Below are 18547 nucleotides of genomic sequence, written 5' to 3'. Positions count from 1 at the left end.
TCTAATTTGTGGGAGCTGGACAGCATAGGGATTAATGTAAATGAGGAGAGTCCAAATGATTCCTTTACTCAGGAACAATACCTGAAGGATGTTAAATGTGAATCTGGACATTACTGGGTGCGACTTCCGTGGAAGCTTGACCGTCCAGAATTACCTACTAATTATAGGATGGCGTATGGACAGTTAAAGGGCCCAGCTCTGCGAACTGAGCAAGACACCAAAATTGTTGACTGCTTATAATGATATAATTAATAAGCAGTTAAATAATAAATTGTTCTTACTTCAGGCGACGATAAATGCACACCTTAAATGCACAGGCGGTCCACTGAGCGAAGTAATTGGGTAAATAATCTTATGTGGACAATTTCCGGGTGTGACGTCAACTGAAGAGGAACTAATGAGGATATGTGAAGGGGTTAATGAAATAATGAAGAAATGTGCTGGGGCTGACTTGGGATACTGAGAGACTTGTTATTGTTAAAGTCTCAAAATTCCAGTATGCCCAATAAATTAATCCAGGGAGCATAGGCTTATGCCCCTGAGAGAATGGAACACTAATTAGTCCATTTTGAGGGTTCAATAAATATGGATGGCCATGGAGTTGGTGCCTATATGCAGTAATGTGCTGGGGCTGACTTGGGATACTGAGAGACTTGTTATTGTTAAAGTCTCAAAATTCCAGTATGCCCAATAAATTAATCCAGGGAGCATAGGCTTATGCCCCTGAGAGAATGGAACACTAATTAGTCCATTTTGAGGGTTCAATAAATATGGATGGCCATGGAGTTGGTGCCTATATGCAGTAATGTGCTGGGGCTGACTTGGGATACTGAGAGACTTGTTATTGTTAAAGTCTCAAAATTCCAGTATGCCCAATAAATTAATCCAGGGAGCATAGGCTTATGCCCCTGAGAGAATGGAACACTAATTAGTCCATTTTGAGGGTTCAATAAATATGGGTGGCCAGTGAAGATGGGAAAATTGTACTCCACATTATGTAAGTCGTCTAGCAACGACCTCCGCCCGGCCGCAGTGTGGAAAATTTTTTGATTTTCCGAAACTATAGTGCCTAATAGGTGTTTAATGTGTCTATATGGGTCAAAAATGTATTTGAAAATAAGAGTAGAACCAAGAGTTCCCTTTGCGCATGCGCGGATGTGCGGGGGGGGAGAGGCGCGGATTGTTTTGAATGGGGTGAAGAAGCGGAGAAAGCATGGAACCACGAAATTGACATTCACGGCGGCCTAAGGATTAATATAGGCCTCATTTCATAATAAGAAGTGTCGTAACTGTTCCTGGTGGAGAGTGAGGGAACGTGATTTACGGGACCACGGTGGTAGAGTGGTAAAATCGGTGATAAGAGTAGGAGCGGGTGGCAGGTGCACGACCAGGGTGAGTGTCCAGGGGACATACCCGTGTGTTAATCCTCGCTCATCGGCCTCAGATCTCAATGGAGTGACCTCTAATTTGTGTAATAGTTATGAGACGTTAAACCGTCTTGTGAATGGTAATGTAATCAGTGATAATAACATTGAGTTAAGAGAATGCGGGATGTGAAATAGAGCGCCTTGCTCCGAGTGAACGTGTGACTCTCGTACCGGGGATAATGGAGATTTATAGAATCACGACTTCTAACCGGGACAAACCGACGGATACCTCGTCCTGCCGGAATGAGAACCGTGTCGGTGTAGCAGGACATCGAAACTGAGATGGTGAATGGAAGAAATAAGGAGTATCAATCACCCACAGTTAAGTAACCCTTCTAGTTATAACAAACTTATGCTGGCCAGTGGTGTTATGTTATAATTAGATAGGTTATGAGTGATCCAGCTACCTCAAGTGATCACCAGAGAACATCTGGTAAGTGGTGGGATTATGTACAAATGTTTTCCTTGATGGATGTATCCAGGTGTATCCTACCCCCCTCCCCTTCATTCAGCTAAACTAATATAATCTATACAGTCCACAATTAATTAGTAGCACCGTACTTGTGGGTGCTACCCAATCCATACTGGTCTCGGATAGATATGGATAAGATTGTGAGGTCGAGGGGACCACTTGGTGCGACCAGGGGTGGTTAAGTTTTCTCACATGTCTACACGGGGTGACTACGGTAAACAATATGATTGTCTCCCAATGAGATTACTGGTATGTATATAATGTTGAGGTACATACAGGTAAGCACCCTAGAAAATTTTCCATATTACCTGTCAACACTGACATATACACAGGTTACCTGTCAACACTGACATATACACAGGTTACCTGTCAACACTGACATATACACAGGTTACCTGTCAACACTGACATATACACAGGTTACCTGTCAACACTGACATATACACAGGTTACTTGTCAACACTGACATATACACAGGTTACCTGTCAACACTGACACATACACAGGTCACCTGTCAACATTGACACATACACAGGTCACCTATCAACACTGACACATACACAGGTCACCTGTCAACACTGACACATACACAGGTCACCTGTCAACACTGACATATACACAGGTCACCTGTCAACACTAACATATACACAGGTCACCTGTCAACACTGACACATACACAGGTCACCTGTCAACACTGACACATACACAGGTCACCTGTCAACACTGACATATACACAGGTTACCTGTCAACACTGACACATACAGATCACATACCAACAATTCTCACCAAGGACGTTCACATGACGTCAATTGATAAAACTCTGGAACACGTGAGTTTGATGTCAAAGGTAGGATTGAAGTACTGAGAATTTGATGTCAAATTGAAATTGGATTTATTACTTTTATTATTATTTATTGTTGTTGCTGTTATCGATGTCTCATTTAGACTCATTTAGACTCCATGACGAGGCCTCAGTAAGGAAGTTCACAGCTGACCTAGAGACTGTTGATTGGCCTACAGAATTCTCCAAGGCCAATGGTATTGATGACTGGACAGACATTTTTCTTAACAAATTACTTAGACTATACAACAAACATTGTCCTATAAAAACAAAAGAGATCACAAACAAACGGCTTGGTTGCCCATGGCTAACCAGCACCATTCTGAAATCCATTGACAAGAAACACCAATATGAAAAGCAATATAGACAGGGCTTAATACACAAAGATATTCTTAAACACTATTCATCAGCTCTCACCAAAGTAATAAAGAAAGCCAAACAACTATACTACTCCAGTAGATTCACAGACACTAGAGGAGATATAAAAAAGACTTGGAAAACACTCTCTCAGATTCTAGGGACCCACAAACTGAGAAAAAACAAGAATATTGTCCTAACTAAACCTAATGAAACGCCACTACATCCCACTGACACAGCTAACAAGATAAACGACTTCTTCTCAACCATAGGATCTAATCTCGCCAGTAAAATCCCACATACCAATGCCCATGCCGGGGACTACCTAGATGGGAATTTCCCTAATTCCTTCTATCTTGCACCAACTGAGCTCACAGAAGTCACTGAGATTATAAAGTCACTTAAAAATAACTCGGGGAATCTGTCTCATGTCCCACCATTACTGTACAAGCGAGCGGCCCATGTCCTTTCGCATGCTATTTCATTACTTTTTAACAAGTCACTAGAGACTAGCACCTTCCCGAAACTACTCAAGATGGCAAGGGTTACACCAATACATAAAGGTGGTGACCCTACAGACTTAAACAACTATAGGCCAATATCTAACTTACCATTGCTATCCAAAATCTTTGAGAAACTCGTGCACAGGAGACTGTATTCATTTATAACGGCTCAAAACATACTCAACCCCTGCCAATTTGAATTCAGGAAAAATAAAAGCACTAATGATGCAATCATAAAAATGCTAGATCTGCTTTACACAGCATTGGAAAATAAGGAATATCCACTAGGAATTTTTATTGACCTAAGAAAAGCTTTTGACACAGTAGACCACGACATCCTACTCCACAAACTTGATCATTACGGTATAAGAGGCCATGCGCTTGCTTATTTCAAATCTTACATTACTAATAGGTATCAGTACGTCACCATTAAAGACACAGCATCAGCAACACGGCCACTTGATACTGGAGTTTCGCAGGGAAGTGTCCTTGGTCCCCTGCTCTTCCTCATATACATCAATGACCTTCCAAACGTATCCCAACACCTGAAACCCATTCTCTTTGCTGATGACACGACTTATGTCATCTCTCACCCTAATCTTGCCACCCTCAACACCATTGTGAATGAGGAGCTGATTAAAATATCGACTTGGATGACAGCCAATAAACTTACGCTTAACACTGACAAAACCTACTATATTATGTTTGGTAGCAGAGCAGGAGATGCACAAATTAACATTAAGATTGACAACACTCTAATTACCAGAAATAATGGGGGCAAATTCTTAGGCTTATACCTTGACAACAACCTGAATTTCAGCACCCATATCCAGCATATAACCAAAAAAGTATCCAAAACGGTTGGGATCCTCTCCAAGATACGATACTACGTGCCGCAAAATGCCCTTCTCACACTATACCACTCACTTATTTATCCATACCTCACCTATGCTATTTGTGCCTGGGGATCAACTGCAGCAACACACCTAAAGCCAATAATAACCCAACAAAAAGCTGCAGTAAGAATAATCACTAAATCCCATCCCTGGCAACACACCCCCCACTCTTCATAGACCTAAACTTACTCCCAGTTCAGTACATCCACACTTACTACTGTGCAATCTACATCTACAGGGCCTTAAACTAATATCAACCTTGACCTAAAACGCTTTCTTGATAGTTGTGACAGAACCCACAGGCATAACACCAGACACAAACATCTCTACGACATTCCCCGTGTCCGACTAAACCTTTACAAAAATTCAATGTATGTCAAAGGCCCTAAAATCTGGAATACCCTACCTGAGAACTCTAGAACTGCAGACACATTCATCACCTTCAAAACTACCATTAGAAAACATCTTATCTCCCTGATACACCCCGTCAACTAACTACACGAATACCACCTGGTGGTTCACACTTACACTCACTCACTCATTTGACCATAAACAGAAATATTAATCTCAATCTTAAAATAATGAATCCTGTGATACTCCAATACTGAAACTATGTAATGTGCCAAAACAAAAGCATTCACATTGCTAAACTCACAAACTAGTATTTAGTCACTTAGCCATAATACCAACTTACCTCATAATTTGTAATATTTTACAATTAAGAATAAAACTAAGTCTGCCCGAAATGCCTAGCGATGCTAAGCGTTCTAGTGGTACACTGTATAATCACAATTTTACTACATGTAAACCACACAATAACCAAATTTCTGTAAACTCAGCATTGTAATCCTTATAGAGAATAAACTTTGAATTTGAATTTGAATTTGAAGTATTGACTGGGAAGCGATATTCCCGTAAGGTACAGTTGGTGCCTGGAAAATTGGAGATATTCAGTTATAATCTATAGAAAGAACGGGTAATTTCAACTTATTTAATGAAGAAACTCTTCACCGGCAGCAAACAATCCACTTATGAAGAGAAGCATATACTTAAGTAGTAGTAGTTATAGTAGTAGTTCACATGGCAAAGTGAATGTGGAAAATTGCATTTACTTGGATGTATAATTATATACATAACAGTAAATGAACAATGATAACTATTATTTATCAGTTAGATGTTGTGATAGAAACACAGGCCTTATCTCTAGGCTTTATTGAACATAGAATCTTCATAGTACTTCTGCAACAACAAAATATAATGACTAGTACATCTAATAATGGCTTCTACAGGGATGGTGATGTCTTGCATATGTCAAGAGAAAAGTTATAACTACAGGCCACATATTTAAACTCACCATGTAATCTGCATCACTAATATATATATAGAGGAGGAGAGAATCACACACCATGTGTTGGCTCCCATGACACACACCAAACTGTTGTTATTGTTAAGGGCCCCAAGAGGTGGTGCAGTATTATCCTGCTACTGCTCCCCACAGGACCAGTATCACTACAATCTCCCCCTTCTAAAATATCAGAGACAGTAATCTCCCAAACTGTTAGGTGGGCGACGTACACGTCCCGACCTTCGTAGCCCTTGAGCCTCTTCACCAGGTTCGATATTTTCCAGCGGGGTTTGATTAACTGCTGGAGCAGAATCCTCTATTTCCATAGGGGTAGTCTCAAGGGGCTTTCCAGGAGAAAACGAAGCATCTTTCACATCTATTGGTGTATCTTGAGATTCCTCACTAATGGGGATTTCAACTGGGGCTAAATGTTTTGTAGATACTGTAGTCTCTTCACCATTTTGGTAGCGAATGTGGGCGTAATGTGGATTAGCTTGCAGGAGCTCTACCTCTTCCACTAAAGGATCCGTCTTGTTCATCCTACGGTGACTCTTCAGGAGAACGGGTCCAGGATGACATAACCAAGTGGGCACAGAGGCTCCCGTAGAGGAACGACGTGAATAGTTGAGGAGTCTTTCATGAGGGGTTGCATTAGTAGCTGTGCACAGCAATGATCTAATAGAGTGAAGAGCATCAGGTAGGACAGTTTGCCAGTGTTGAACAGGTAGATTGTGCGACTTCAATGTCATTGTAACTGCCTTCCATATAGTACCATTGAACCGCTCCACTTGACCATTGCCTTGAGGGTTGTAGCTTGTTGTTCTGCTGCAGGCAATACCTTTGCTAGCCAAAAACTCCTGAAGTTCGTTACTCATGAACGAGGATCCCCTGTCTGAATGGATATAAGCTGGCATACCAAAAATAGAGAACAACTGTGAAAGACAACTAATAACAGTTGAAGCAGCCATATTTGCACAGGGGAATACAAAGGGAAACCTTGAATATTCATCTACTACGTTAAGGAAATACCTATTCTGATTTGTGCTTGGTAGAGGTCCTTTGAAATCTATATTCAATCTTTCGAAAGGCTGGGTGGATTTTATGAGATGAGTCTTCTCTGGCTGATGAAAGTTTGGCTTGCACTCTGCACATACTCTGCATGCTCTGATCACTTGTCACACATCTTCCACTGAGTAGGGCATGTTCTTTGATTTGACAAAATGGTACAGGCGTGTAACTCCTGGGTGACACAAAACCTTGTGGAGCACTGAGAGTGATTGCAAATCATGACATGCTGCTCCACAGTGGGACCTAGAGAATGCATCAGGTGAGATGTTCTCTTGACCTGGTCGGTACAGAATATCAAAGTCATAACACGATAGTTCCATCCTCCAGCGTAATATCTTGTCATTCTTTATCCTACTTTTGTGCTTCTTGTCGAACATATACATCACGGACCGTTGGTCAGTCCTTATGGTGAAATGTCTACCAGTTAAATAATGCATCCAGTGGCGAACTGCTTCTATGATGGCCTGGGCTTCCTTTTCTACAGCAGCGTAACATTTCTCTGATCCTTGAAAAGTTCTCGAAAAGAAGGCTACTGGTCGTCCTGCCTGAGATAAGACTGCAGCAATGGCAATGTCAGATGCATCCGTTTCCACTTCGAATGGTAGGGACTCATCAATGGCTTGAACTACTGAGTTTTCAATGTCCTGTTTGAGAGTATGGAAAGCGGCTTCTGCTTCCTTTGTCACAGGAAATGTGGTAGCACTCAATGGGCGGACTTTACTTGAATAGTTGTAGATCCATTGTGAGTAATAAGCAAAGAGACCAAGAGTTCTTCGGAGTGACTTTTTGTCTTGAGGCATTGGAAGTTCCCGTAGAGGTCGTAGTCGTTCAGGGTCTGGGAATATTGAACCTCCTTCCACTACATAACCAAGGATGCTAAGCCTTTTAGTTGAAAAAGTGCACTTTTCCTCATTGTAACTGATATTTTTCTTCTTGGCGGCTTCCAAAAACTTATCAAGGTTTGCATCATGTTCCTCCTGGGTCTTGCCACAAATGGTAACATTATCTAAATACGCGTAAGTTCCCATGAGTTGCTCTTCCTGAACGAGTGAATCCATAATTCGTTGGAAGCAGGCTACCCCATTGGTGACTCCAAAAGGGACTCTGGTAAACTGATACAGGCCATCACCAGCCTGAAAAGCTGTGTATGGTTTATCTTCATTCCTTATAGGGACTTGATGATAGGCACTCTGTAGATCAATTGTGCTAAACACATAGTACTGAGCAATTTTGTTCACTGTATCGTCAATTCGAGGTAGAGGGTACCCATCAAGAAGTGTAAATTTGTTGATTGTCTCAGAGTAATCGATAGCCAGTCTCCGTTTCCTATAACCATCTTTAACAACAACAACAACCTGTGCACGCCAAGGGGAATCACTCGGTTCTATAATACCCTCCTTCAGCAGCCTCTGAGTTTCTTTCTCAATGAACATCCGATCCTCATAAGAATAGCGGCGTGACTTAGCTGATATAGGATGGCAATCCGTGGTAAGATTTGCAAACAGCTTTGGTGGGTCTACCCTTAAAGTGCTAAGTCCACAGACAACAAGAGGAGGCAGTTCACCTCCATATGTTAAGGTGACACTACCATGCAGCTTCTGAAAGTCCTGACCAAGGATAGCATCAGAGCACAGTTGTGGCAGAATAGCTAAATGTACATCTTGATAATCCTTTCCATTAACTCTGAGATTTACCTTACAAAACCCTAAGGTCTGAATAGAGAGAGATGTTGATGCCATGGAAACGGTACCTGATGAGTGATGTACAGTCAAGGAGTGGCGTTTAACTAAGTCAAGGTTGATGAAACTCTCTGAGCTGCCACTATCAATAAGACCATCTACTTCTGTTCCTTTGATGAATACTTTCACAACTGCCTTTGACAGTGAATTTGGAGTAGCCGCAGAAGTCACTGTTGCTAGAGTCGCATGATCACTGGAATGTGTGGAGGCACTAGCTCTTGTTGATGCATTAGCACGACATACTTTAGCAAAGTGACCTTTCTTGTGGCATTTATGGCACATTGCTTCACGAGCAGGACACTTCGGACGTGGATGTCTTGAAAAACCACAAAAGAAACACACCGTACCTGCTGCTGCTGTCACTGAGGCAGGTTCCACAGTAACTTCATTGCAAGAGTCTTGGTCAGGAATTGCAGCACTTACCACTCGAGAAGGATGAGTGGTACTGTATACTTCAGAATTCTTCTGGGCTGAATCTAGAGCTCTTGCCTGGTCAAAGGCAGCGGCTAAGTCGAGAGTTTTATTCTCCAATAAACGCTGCCTTATTATTGGTGATTGCAGGCCACTGATAAAAGCATCCCTGATGGACTCTTCACAATACTGAGCAGCTGTCACTGCTTGGAAGTGACAGTCCTTACCTAAAATTTTCAGTGCTTGAAAGTATTCCTCTAAGGATTCATCAATCTGCTGGCGGCGAGTTGCAAGGCGATAGCGTGCAAAGATTTCATTTGTAGGTTTAATATACTGAAACTTGAGGGTTTTGATAGCATCTTCGTAGGTATTACACTCAGAAATAGCCTCATATATCTTAGGTGACACAAAATTGATGAGCAGACCTAGTTTATCTAGATCTTCTTTAGGAAGGGCTCCCAAGAAGTTTTTGAAAGTCTTAAACCAGTGCTTCCATTCCTGAGCAGCCGTTGATAAGCTGGGGTCACAGTCTAGCCTCTCAGGTTTCAGTAAACGCTCCATGTTGTGATGTAGTCTAGCGCAGGATCACCACCAGGTAGCCCAGGATTCTATGTTCAATAAATTGTTGTGATAGAAACACAGGCCTCATCTCTAGGCTTTATTGAACATAGAATCTTCATAGTACTTCTGCAACAACAAAATATAATGACTAGTACATCTAATAATGGCTTCTACAGGGATGGTGATGTCTTGCATATGTCAAGAGAAAAGTTATAACTACAGGCCACATATTTAAACTCACCATGTAATCTGCATCACTAATATATATATAGAGGAGGAGAGAATCACACGCCATGTGTTGGCGCCCATGACACACACCAAACTATTGTTATTGTTAAGGGCCCCAAGAGGTGGTGCAGTATTATCCTGCTACTGCTCCCCACAGGACCAGTATCACTACATTAGACAAGTAGGAATTTGGGACACTTAGGTCGCAAAAAATGTCCCCCTTCGATACCTACCACTGTCATATCCACAAGTTGCTCTGGACCTATTAATTAAATGAAATATACATACACCAGGAATACTGGTAAATACATAAATTTGTGGACTGTATATTAAAAATTAAAGAATAATTATAGATATACACAATTACATAACAGAAAGAAAATATATCTTAATATCACTCGCCAATTTGACTGGAGATTAATGTGTATCATACACAAATAACCCGCACATAAAAGAGAGAAGCTTACGACGACGTTTCGGCCCGACTGGGACCATTGACCAACTCGGGCCGAAACATCGTCGTAAGCTTCTCTCTTTTATGTGCGGGTTATTTGTGTATCGTTCCAGTCACGGTATTGTGCCTTTTTGTTATTAATGTGTATCATACTCAGAAAACCTCACTCTAACTAAATATATGAAAATAATGCTGGCCAGAATTACACACAAATCTAGAGAGCTTATCTGAGGTTCCTGGAGCTGTCTTGTCCACTCGTCTGATATCTCAAGTTATGCAGGAATGCACATCCACCAATTTCGCCTCCTATTTGAGAGGTGTCAATCCAATTTTAACCTCTAGAGCATGAAAAATTCTTCCCATTATATTAACGTTGTATCCAATTCAAAACCAAGATGCCCAGTCTCCTTCTGCGCAGATGCAGGCTTTCCGTTTTCTATGACATAAATATTATTAAATGCAGTATGGCCATCTATTTACATATAAATACTGAATTTCTGGAAAATATATACAGTATTTTCCACAGTGAATTTCACTTATAATTTCAGACTTCAGTACAGATCCTGTTTTATGTTCCAGGATCCTCGCTTTAATCGCAATATTGATGGCAAAACAGGCTACAAGACACGTTCAATGCTCTGTATGCCCATCAAAGACAGTGCTGGAGAGGTCATTGGTGTTGCTCAGGTAAGTTCTCATATACTCATTTGTAATTTGTAAGGTCCATTAAATACATTAACTTTAACATTTTTTTACCCCAAAAAAATTTATGTGTGATATTTACATTGTACAGAGTGTGAGGAAATGGGTACCTTTAATGTAGAGGCTTCGCCATCAAGTGGCTTTTTCATTACAAATTCAAGGACATAACTGAAAGACAGTCCTTGAATTTTTATTGATAAAGCCACTGGAGAGCGAAACATCTGTGATAAAGATACCCAGATGTTGCTCATGTCTAATTCTTCATCTTGTTGGTATTATATTCCTTACATATACAGAAACTGTGAGGCTCACTTCAAGTATTATCACCAATAATACTTTAATGTACAACATTATACTGATTTTCATTATGTGACATATTACATTGTGTTACTACTAATAAGCCTGGCACACAATGCTGAATGTGAGCTAAACAAATATTTGCAAATAATTTTAACCTATTGCACAATAAAGTGCTGTAATCATCATAGTATGTAACACGTACGATATTTGATGCTGAGAAGTAGTAGTAGTAGTAGTAGTAGTAGCAGTAGTAGTAGCAGTAGTAGTAGCAGTAGTAGCAGTAGTTGTAGCAGTAGTAGTAGTAAGTGTTCTTACATTGTTTAATGAAACGTGCCTATATATCTTTGGTGCCCAGGCTGGGTGAGATGTATGAGCAAGTCTCCCTAGAAGTGCTGCCTGTGCTCACCTATACCTTTGATATCCCTTTGATGAGTTTCGAGAGGTTTCCTTCTCCCAGAGCCAGGCCTTGTGTTACGTTTGTCTTGTGCTTGCCTGGTCAACTAGGCTGATGCTACTGGCAGCCCCCTGGTCAACCAGGCTGCTGCTACTGGCAGCCCCCTGGTCAACCAGGCTGATGCTGCTGGCAGCCCCCTGGTCAACCAGGCTGATGCTACTGGCAGCCCCCTGGTCAACCAGGCTGATGCTGCTGACAGCCCCCTGGTCAACCAAGCAAGTATAAATTCAAGAATGGAAAAATCCAACAATAGTGTACAAAAAGGAATGTTCGGTAATTTAACTTCAACAGTTAGAAAGTTGACTGGGACAATATTTAACAAAGAACTTTGAGACAAACTCTGGTGAAGCAGTTACGAGCACCCTAAACCCTCACTAATGCTTGGAAAAGCTTAATAGAGAAACATAAAGTCTGCATTAAGTATATGTTACTGAGAAATCCAAAATGATAATAGTATACTGAAAGAAAGTGCAGAATAATGTACAAAAGAAAAAGTGTTACCAGACAGCTTAGAAACGAGAATTTCACAACAAGAGAAAGGTAATCTTAACAGAGAGACTACAGAAATACAAAGAACACTTAAGCTCTCTAACTAGACAAAAAAAAAAGCACAAAGAGAAAAAGCCATCCAGTGTTTTTCTAGAAACCCCTAAATACTTTTACACACATGCAGAACTGTAGAACTGGACCATTAATACCGGGAAGATCATATACTGATGATGAAAAAGAGCCAAATACAAAAGAAAAAAAAATGTGAATCATTGTTCTGCAATCCACTAAATGAGAGCTGGGTGGAAAATACATTTTTTTTTTTTTTACTGCCTCTGAAGGTAGACCACATAACTAACCTAAGCCCTAATCCTGCAGAGTTCGAAAAATATATAAGACACTCACTCATGCAGCACCTGGACCAGATTTGTGGAATTCCTTATTTATAAATGTGTGCTAAATACCATTAGCATGAGCATTCGTATAATTTAAAAAAAATGCATAGATCTAAGTGAAATCCCAGAAGACATAGTGCAGACAAAACTCTGTTGCAGATACAGTTGGAGGCAACAGAACCCTAACCAAAAATTACAGATCAGTTGCCCTAGTATCACACATCTCAGTAGTCTTTGAAAGGGTGATGAAATGCCAAATTACAAACTTGACTGAACATCACATCCAAAACCAGTATGGATTTAAAGAGGCAAAATCATGTTTGTCATAACTACTAAACTACTCTCAGAAGAATTATGGAGGCATTGGAAGAAAAGCAAAATACATACATGGATTTAGCAAAGGCACTTGACAAATGTGATCAGGGCATGACTGCACAAGAATTGTCTGTGATGGTGTGAATGGGGAGAGTAGACAAATAATTTTTCAGCTTTCTGACAAATAGAACATAAATAATACTAGTAAAAGAGCAAAATCAAGAATTAGCAAGGTAAAATAGCTAACTGTTTCAGGGCATGTTCCTGGTACCTTTACTGTTTTATTCACATAGCAGACAAACGAAAATGCTCACCATAGTTTTGTATCCTCATTTGCAGATGGTATCAAAATAAGCATGAAAATCACCTTGCTAGAAAGCATGAAAAATTGCTAGAAGATACAGGTAGTCTTCCAGTGGGCAGTGGATAATAGCATGACTTTCAATGGTAACATGTTCCAATTGCTTAGATATGGAAAGAATGAAAAACACAATAGTGGTACTATATACAACACAAGAGTATCACTAAATACTCTATAATGAAAGGAACGTGTAAGGAACATAAGTATAGCAATGCTTTTGGACCTTTCTTTCAAAGAAAACAAGAAAAATATCAAGAAAGTCATGAAAATGAATGGGATGTTAATGAGAATTTTCACACAAGGAAAATGGTGCCAATGGTGATTTTTCAAATCCCTTGCTCTCTCTTCCTTATATGACACATATTGTTCAATGTTGACAGCTCTGTTCAGGGCAGGAGTGGGAGAGATGGAACAGATACAGTGGTCATTTATGACATATGTGGAATCAGTAAAGGATTTAAATTCCTGGGAATGCCACAGAATTATAAATATGTACTCGTTGGAATGGAGAAGAGAGAGATACATGATAATAAAGAACAAAAAGGCAAATACCATGACTAAAACAATACACGATTAACCTACATGTAGGGAGGAGCATACAACGACATTTCGGTCCGAGATGGATCATTTACAAAGCCACACTTGTAAATGGTACAAGTAGGACTAAAACGACGTCATAAGCTCCTCTCTCCTATGTGCAGGTTATTTGTGTATATACGTGAAAATATGTATGTGGAATGTATTCGAGGGACTAGTCCCAAATCTACACGCAACTATAGCTTAATGGAGTGAAAGATATGAGAACATTGTATCAACATTTGCAGGCCCAAACTATTCACCAATACCAGGAAATATGACAAACACAGCCAGAACAAGAATAGAAGCTGGATCAAACCAGGCTGTGAATATACCAGAAGCAGCAGTCTGGCTGACCAAACCAGCCTGACCCTGGGCTATTAGACTAGGAAAACTCGAAACTCATCAGTGGTATGTCAAAGGTATATACCTAAGGAAGAAAGCAACCTCGTATGTTTATAATAAGTAACAAGGAAAAGGGGAAAAGGAACTAATAGGAGTAGTTACAGAGTCAAGGATCAAATGGTAAACAGAGATGAACAACTGAGCTCTAGTATAAATGTGTATTTAATGGAGAGGAAGGATGGACAGCAGGACTATCTATCCTGATCCACTATTAACTTTATTTTTCATGTTGCAGGTGATCAATAAACACCAAGGCCAGGTATTCACAGCAAGTGATGAAAAAGTGTTTGAATCCTACTTGCAGTTCTGTGGAATTGGCCTCAGAAATGCTCAGCTGTATGAACGCTCTCAGCTAGAAGTCAAACGGAATCAAGTATGTCTCTCAAATTATTTGGGTTTAGTTCTAACTTTACCTGCTTAACAGCAACTCAAAACACAATTATTGTGCTGCTATGTAGACAGTATTTTTAATTAGTAGCATATGCTTAAAAATAATTGCAGTAATGTGATTGTGTAATTGCTAGAGCAAAATTTATGTATATGTATATATATATATATTTTTTTTTTAACAAACCAGCCTTATGCCACCGAGGCAGGGTGGCCCAAAAAGAAAAACAAAAGTTTCTCTTTTTAAATTTAGTAATTTATACAGGAGAAGGGGTTACTAGCCCCTTGCTCCCGGCATTTTAGTCACTTCTTACGACACGCATGGCTTACAGAGGAAGAATTCTGTTATATATATATATATTTATTTATTTATTTTTATATATATACTATATATACATACAGGTACCATCCGACTTACGACTGAGTTTGGTTTCGACCAACCGGTTGTAAGTCGAAATGGACGTAAGCGAACCTTTCTACTGAATATCAACATCGCATTTTTGTAATGACTTAATTTTATTGTTTTATTTTGGTATTTCATTTTTTACTTTACTTTTTATGCTGTTAGTACTGTATTTTATACTGTAAGTTTTAGGATAAACACCGTGTACAACATGAACAGTTGTTTATTTCCCAGAAATTTGGCATACAAAACACGGTCATAAGTCGAATGTCGTATGCCGAGCAGGTTGTAAGTCAGATGGTTGGTGTATATCTATATATATGTATTGATTTTTTAGGCAGAGATAGTTAAACAAACTAAAGTATCCCCAAAAATTAGTCTTTACAAAAGAATTATTCTGTGCATCAATAGATATATTTAAAAAAAAAGGGGGTACGCAACTTATAATTTTCCATCAAGGTTATCATTGAACTCTTGGATAATCCTACTTAACGTAAAAAATATTATTAGATTTATTCAAAGTTTTGGTTGAATTTAGTTTATATTCTTTTTATCATAAATGTAATATTCTATTTTTCTTGATATTCTCACTGATTTTGCCAAGTTATTTGAACAGTGAAGTTATATTATGTTTTTTTGACAAAGTGGTTGTTGCCTTACAAGTCAATATTGCATACTCTTACTGAAATGCACAGTATATAATCTTTACAGCTTGTGCATCAGAAAATAATATGAGCAATAAAAACTGTCATTTAAGTCACCTTTACATTTTTGTTTTTAAGTTGGTTCCTTTCCTCCGTACATCACAGGTCTTACTAGATCTAGCGCGAATTATCTTCGAGGAGCAGAGTACAATAGAACAGATGGTGTATCGCATCATGACACACACACAGAGCCTTCTGCAGTGTGAACGGGTCCAGGTAAGCTGACTTATTTATTTTGTCAGTGGTACTGGTTGACACATAGCTTAGTTTCACACATTATAGTTATTTATACTTGAATGTGGCACTGTGGATGATGCGTTCCTCACTTGGCTATTCATGAATGTGCAACTGTAGATATGTTCCTCACTGGGCTATCCATGATAAAAAAAAAACCACTTGATCTGGCTGTATGTAGATGAGCTGAGTAGATGTGCACAGCCACGTTCATGGCTTTCAGAACCTTGATTAATCAAAATCTTGCTCTTCCCAGCATGGGCCTACTATACTATTCCAAATTTGCTATATTCACTATTGGTCTTTCAAGAAATGGAGAAGGAAACACGAGGCAGTTTGACCTGCATGGGCATTACAGCACAAACATGATGGAAGACTGGTGGACAGGGAATGATGTGAAGCAAGAGTCGTGAATGGAGAGGCCCAGTGAAGGCAAGAAAAGGGCAGGAAAGAGATCTGACCCCATGACTGGCAGGTATTGCTGAAATAATTCCTTCTGAGCCTGGATCAAGGCATTATCAAAAAGTCCTACCCACAAATAGCAGAGAATCATCAAGCATAGCCTATTAGTAAAAAACCAATGAAAACATGAGTTGATGAGTACTGCACTTTTGCAATATCTAGAGCACCTAATGGAGATAAATAGTGATCAGAAGTTTCTCTGTGCCTGTCCTGATGGGGTATTCCAGCTTCTAGGATGAGGCACTAGCAGAGGCCTCAAATTGGATGTCCCACAAGTAAATGGTGTTAATCACAGCCTAGGTCTGAATGCCAGATTGTCTGTTTATGAAACCGAGAGGCTGTATCCCAGGAAAGTCATGCATCAGCGGAGTGATGGAGGAGGGGACAGAGGCAGAAACAGCATCAAGTAAGTGACCCTCTGGCTATACTTAAAGACCCCAAACGTAGAAAAATTGACCTGGCGAAGCTTTTTTGGGAGAAAGCAAACACTGATTCTAAGAGCCAGTGAGGAAGACATGAAGTCACACCAGTGCACCTCAGGCTTATTCAGGGATGATGAACAAAATCCCTGAAGCATCATGAAAGAAAGAGTCAATAGATTGAAGAATCAGTTCGGAGAATCCATACCCCGCTGTACGTAAGGAATTTTCACAGAGGATGCATGCTAGAAGTGATATCTGCCGTATCAATAAGAGGACATCACAGTTGCTTTGGTGGCTGGGTGAATTACTGCCAACATCATGGTCAAGCTGAGCAGCAGTAGTCTAACTAGGCCCCAAAAAATAGGAATCTGCAGTTTGCTTGGAAAATTCTACAAGACTCTGAGGAAAGACTGGGAATAAATGCCAGAGAAAAACAAAGCTGTGTGCAAAATATTGGGAAAGATAAAATAAGCCCCACACAATCAATGGAAGCGACCCAGAAGATTACATAGATACATCATAAGGGTCTAGCTGGGCAATATAAAACATCATAATAACCAGAATCAGCCAGTGAACAGTGAACAGAATTCACATTCATGATATAGGCAGGTGTATGCAGGACATTCCAAATGTTTGTCATCTTTGGTAAGTAAGGAAGTACAGGAAGGAGGTGGACATGCATGTAAATAACTCCCATGCTGCCCTGGGTAGTCAACAATAAAAATCAATCCTTCATTAGAGGAAGATTTTGAAACCATGAAGTCCAGATGATGACTGGACTGGTTACGGGGTGCACTTCCTGGTGTCTGTATACTACAGTACTGCTGTAACTACTGGTGGGATCCCCATGGTCCCATACTGACAGTAGGTTAAAGAGATACTCAAGTTTACTTAAGCCTCATACACAATTTTAAAATTTTTCTTTGCTTTTAATACAATTTTGTATGGAGTAGATTTTATATACAGTAGATTTTATTTACAGTAGTAAATTATGTGAAACTGACAGTATATATGTGAGAATAGTTAGGCATGGGTAGAACTAACTAGCTTAAACTAGTAGGGCTATTGCAGCCCTCATCTGATTTAATGTTTATTCAAACAGCATCTTATTTTTTACCATGTCATTATTTGTGAGTTCTGTATCATATATGTTGTGACCATGTGCCCTCGGGGCAGTTGCTTTTAAAGCTCTATGAGATTCAGTTCTTTCAATCACTCCTTTTAACTCAGTTTTTTTTATTATTCAGTGATTGTAGCTTGGTTAAAAATCTCTACATTCCTGTCCAACCCATATTTAAAGCCATCCAAAGTCTTCTCTTAACCCTTAAATGATCCAAACATATATATCCATTCACCTGCGCAGCGCCCTGAATATTTTGAGAGAAAAAAAATCGTTTTTTGTTTTATAGGAAAAAGAGCATGTGATACCCAAGAGTCCCCAGTTTTTTTCATATGGTGCACATTGAGTGTGCACACCCATCCTCTCATGTCTAGGCGACTCAGGCCTATCGTACCAATGTTGAATGAATGACAAATGAAAAGTATACATACATTTGGGGCGCTAAGCGAGAGAACGTATATATACGGTTGGACCGTTTAAGGGTTAATTAATACTACTTGGGAGTTTGTTTCACT

At 39.8% G+C, this 18547-nt stretch overlaps 1 protein-coding gene across 7 annotated transcripts in view; it reads left to right on the top strand.

Moving 5' to 3' along the window:
• Pde11 (Phosphodiesterase 11) overlaps positions 1-18547 on the top strand; it is a 580189-nt gene that overhangs the window by 481628 nt on the left and 80014 nt on the right. For all 7 annotated transcript variants that reach the window (XM_070099914.1, XM_070099915.1, XM_070099912.1 and 4 more), the window contains 3 exons: positions 10883-10990; positions 14536-14673; positions 15900-16010. In XM_070099914.1, the coding sequence (XP_069956015.1) occupies positions 10883-10990; positions 14536-14673; positions 15900-16010 (357 nt within the window). The remainder of the gene's footprint in view (positions 1-10882; positions 10991-14535; positions 14674-15899; positions 16011-18547) is intronic.

This window comes from Cherax quadricarinatus, chromosome 70 (genome assembly GCF_038502225.1).
Source record: "Cherax quadricarinatus isolate ZL_2023a chromosome 70, ASM3850222v1, whole genome shotgun sequence".
In the NCBI taxonomy this organism is placed as follows: Eukaryota; Metazoa; Arthropoda; class Malacostraca; order Decapoda; family Parastacidae; genus Cherax; species Cherax quadricarinatus.
The sequence above is the reverse complement of the archived record's forward strand: the minus strand, read 5'-3'. Positions and strand labels throughout refer to the sequence as shown.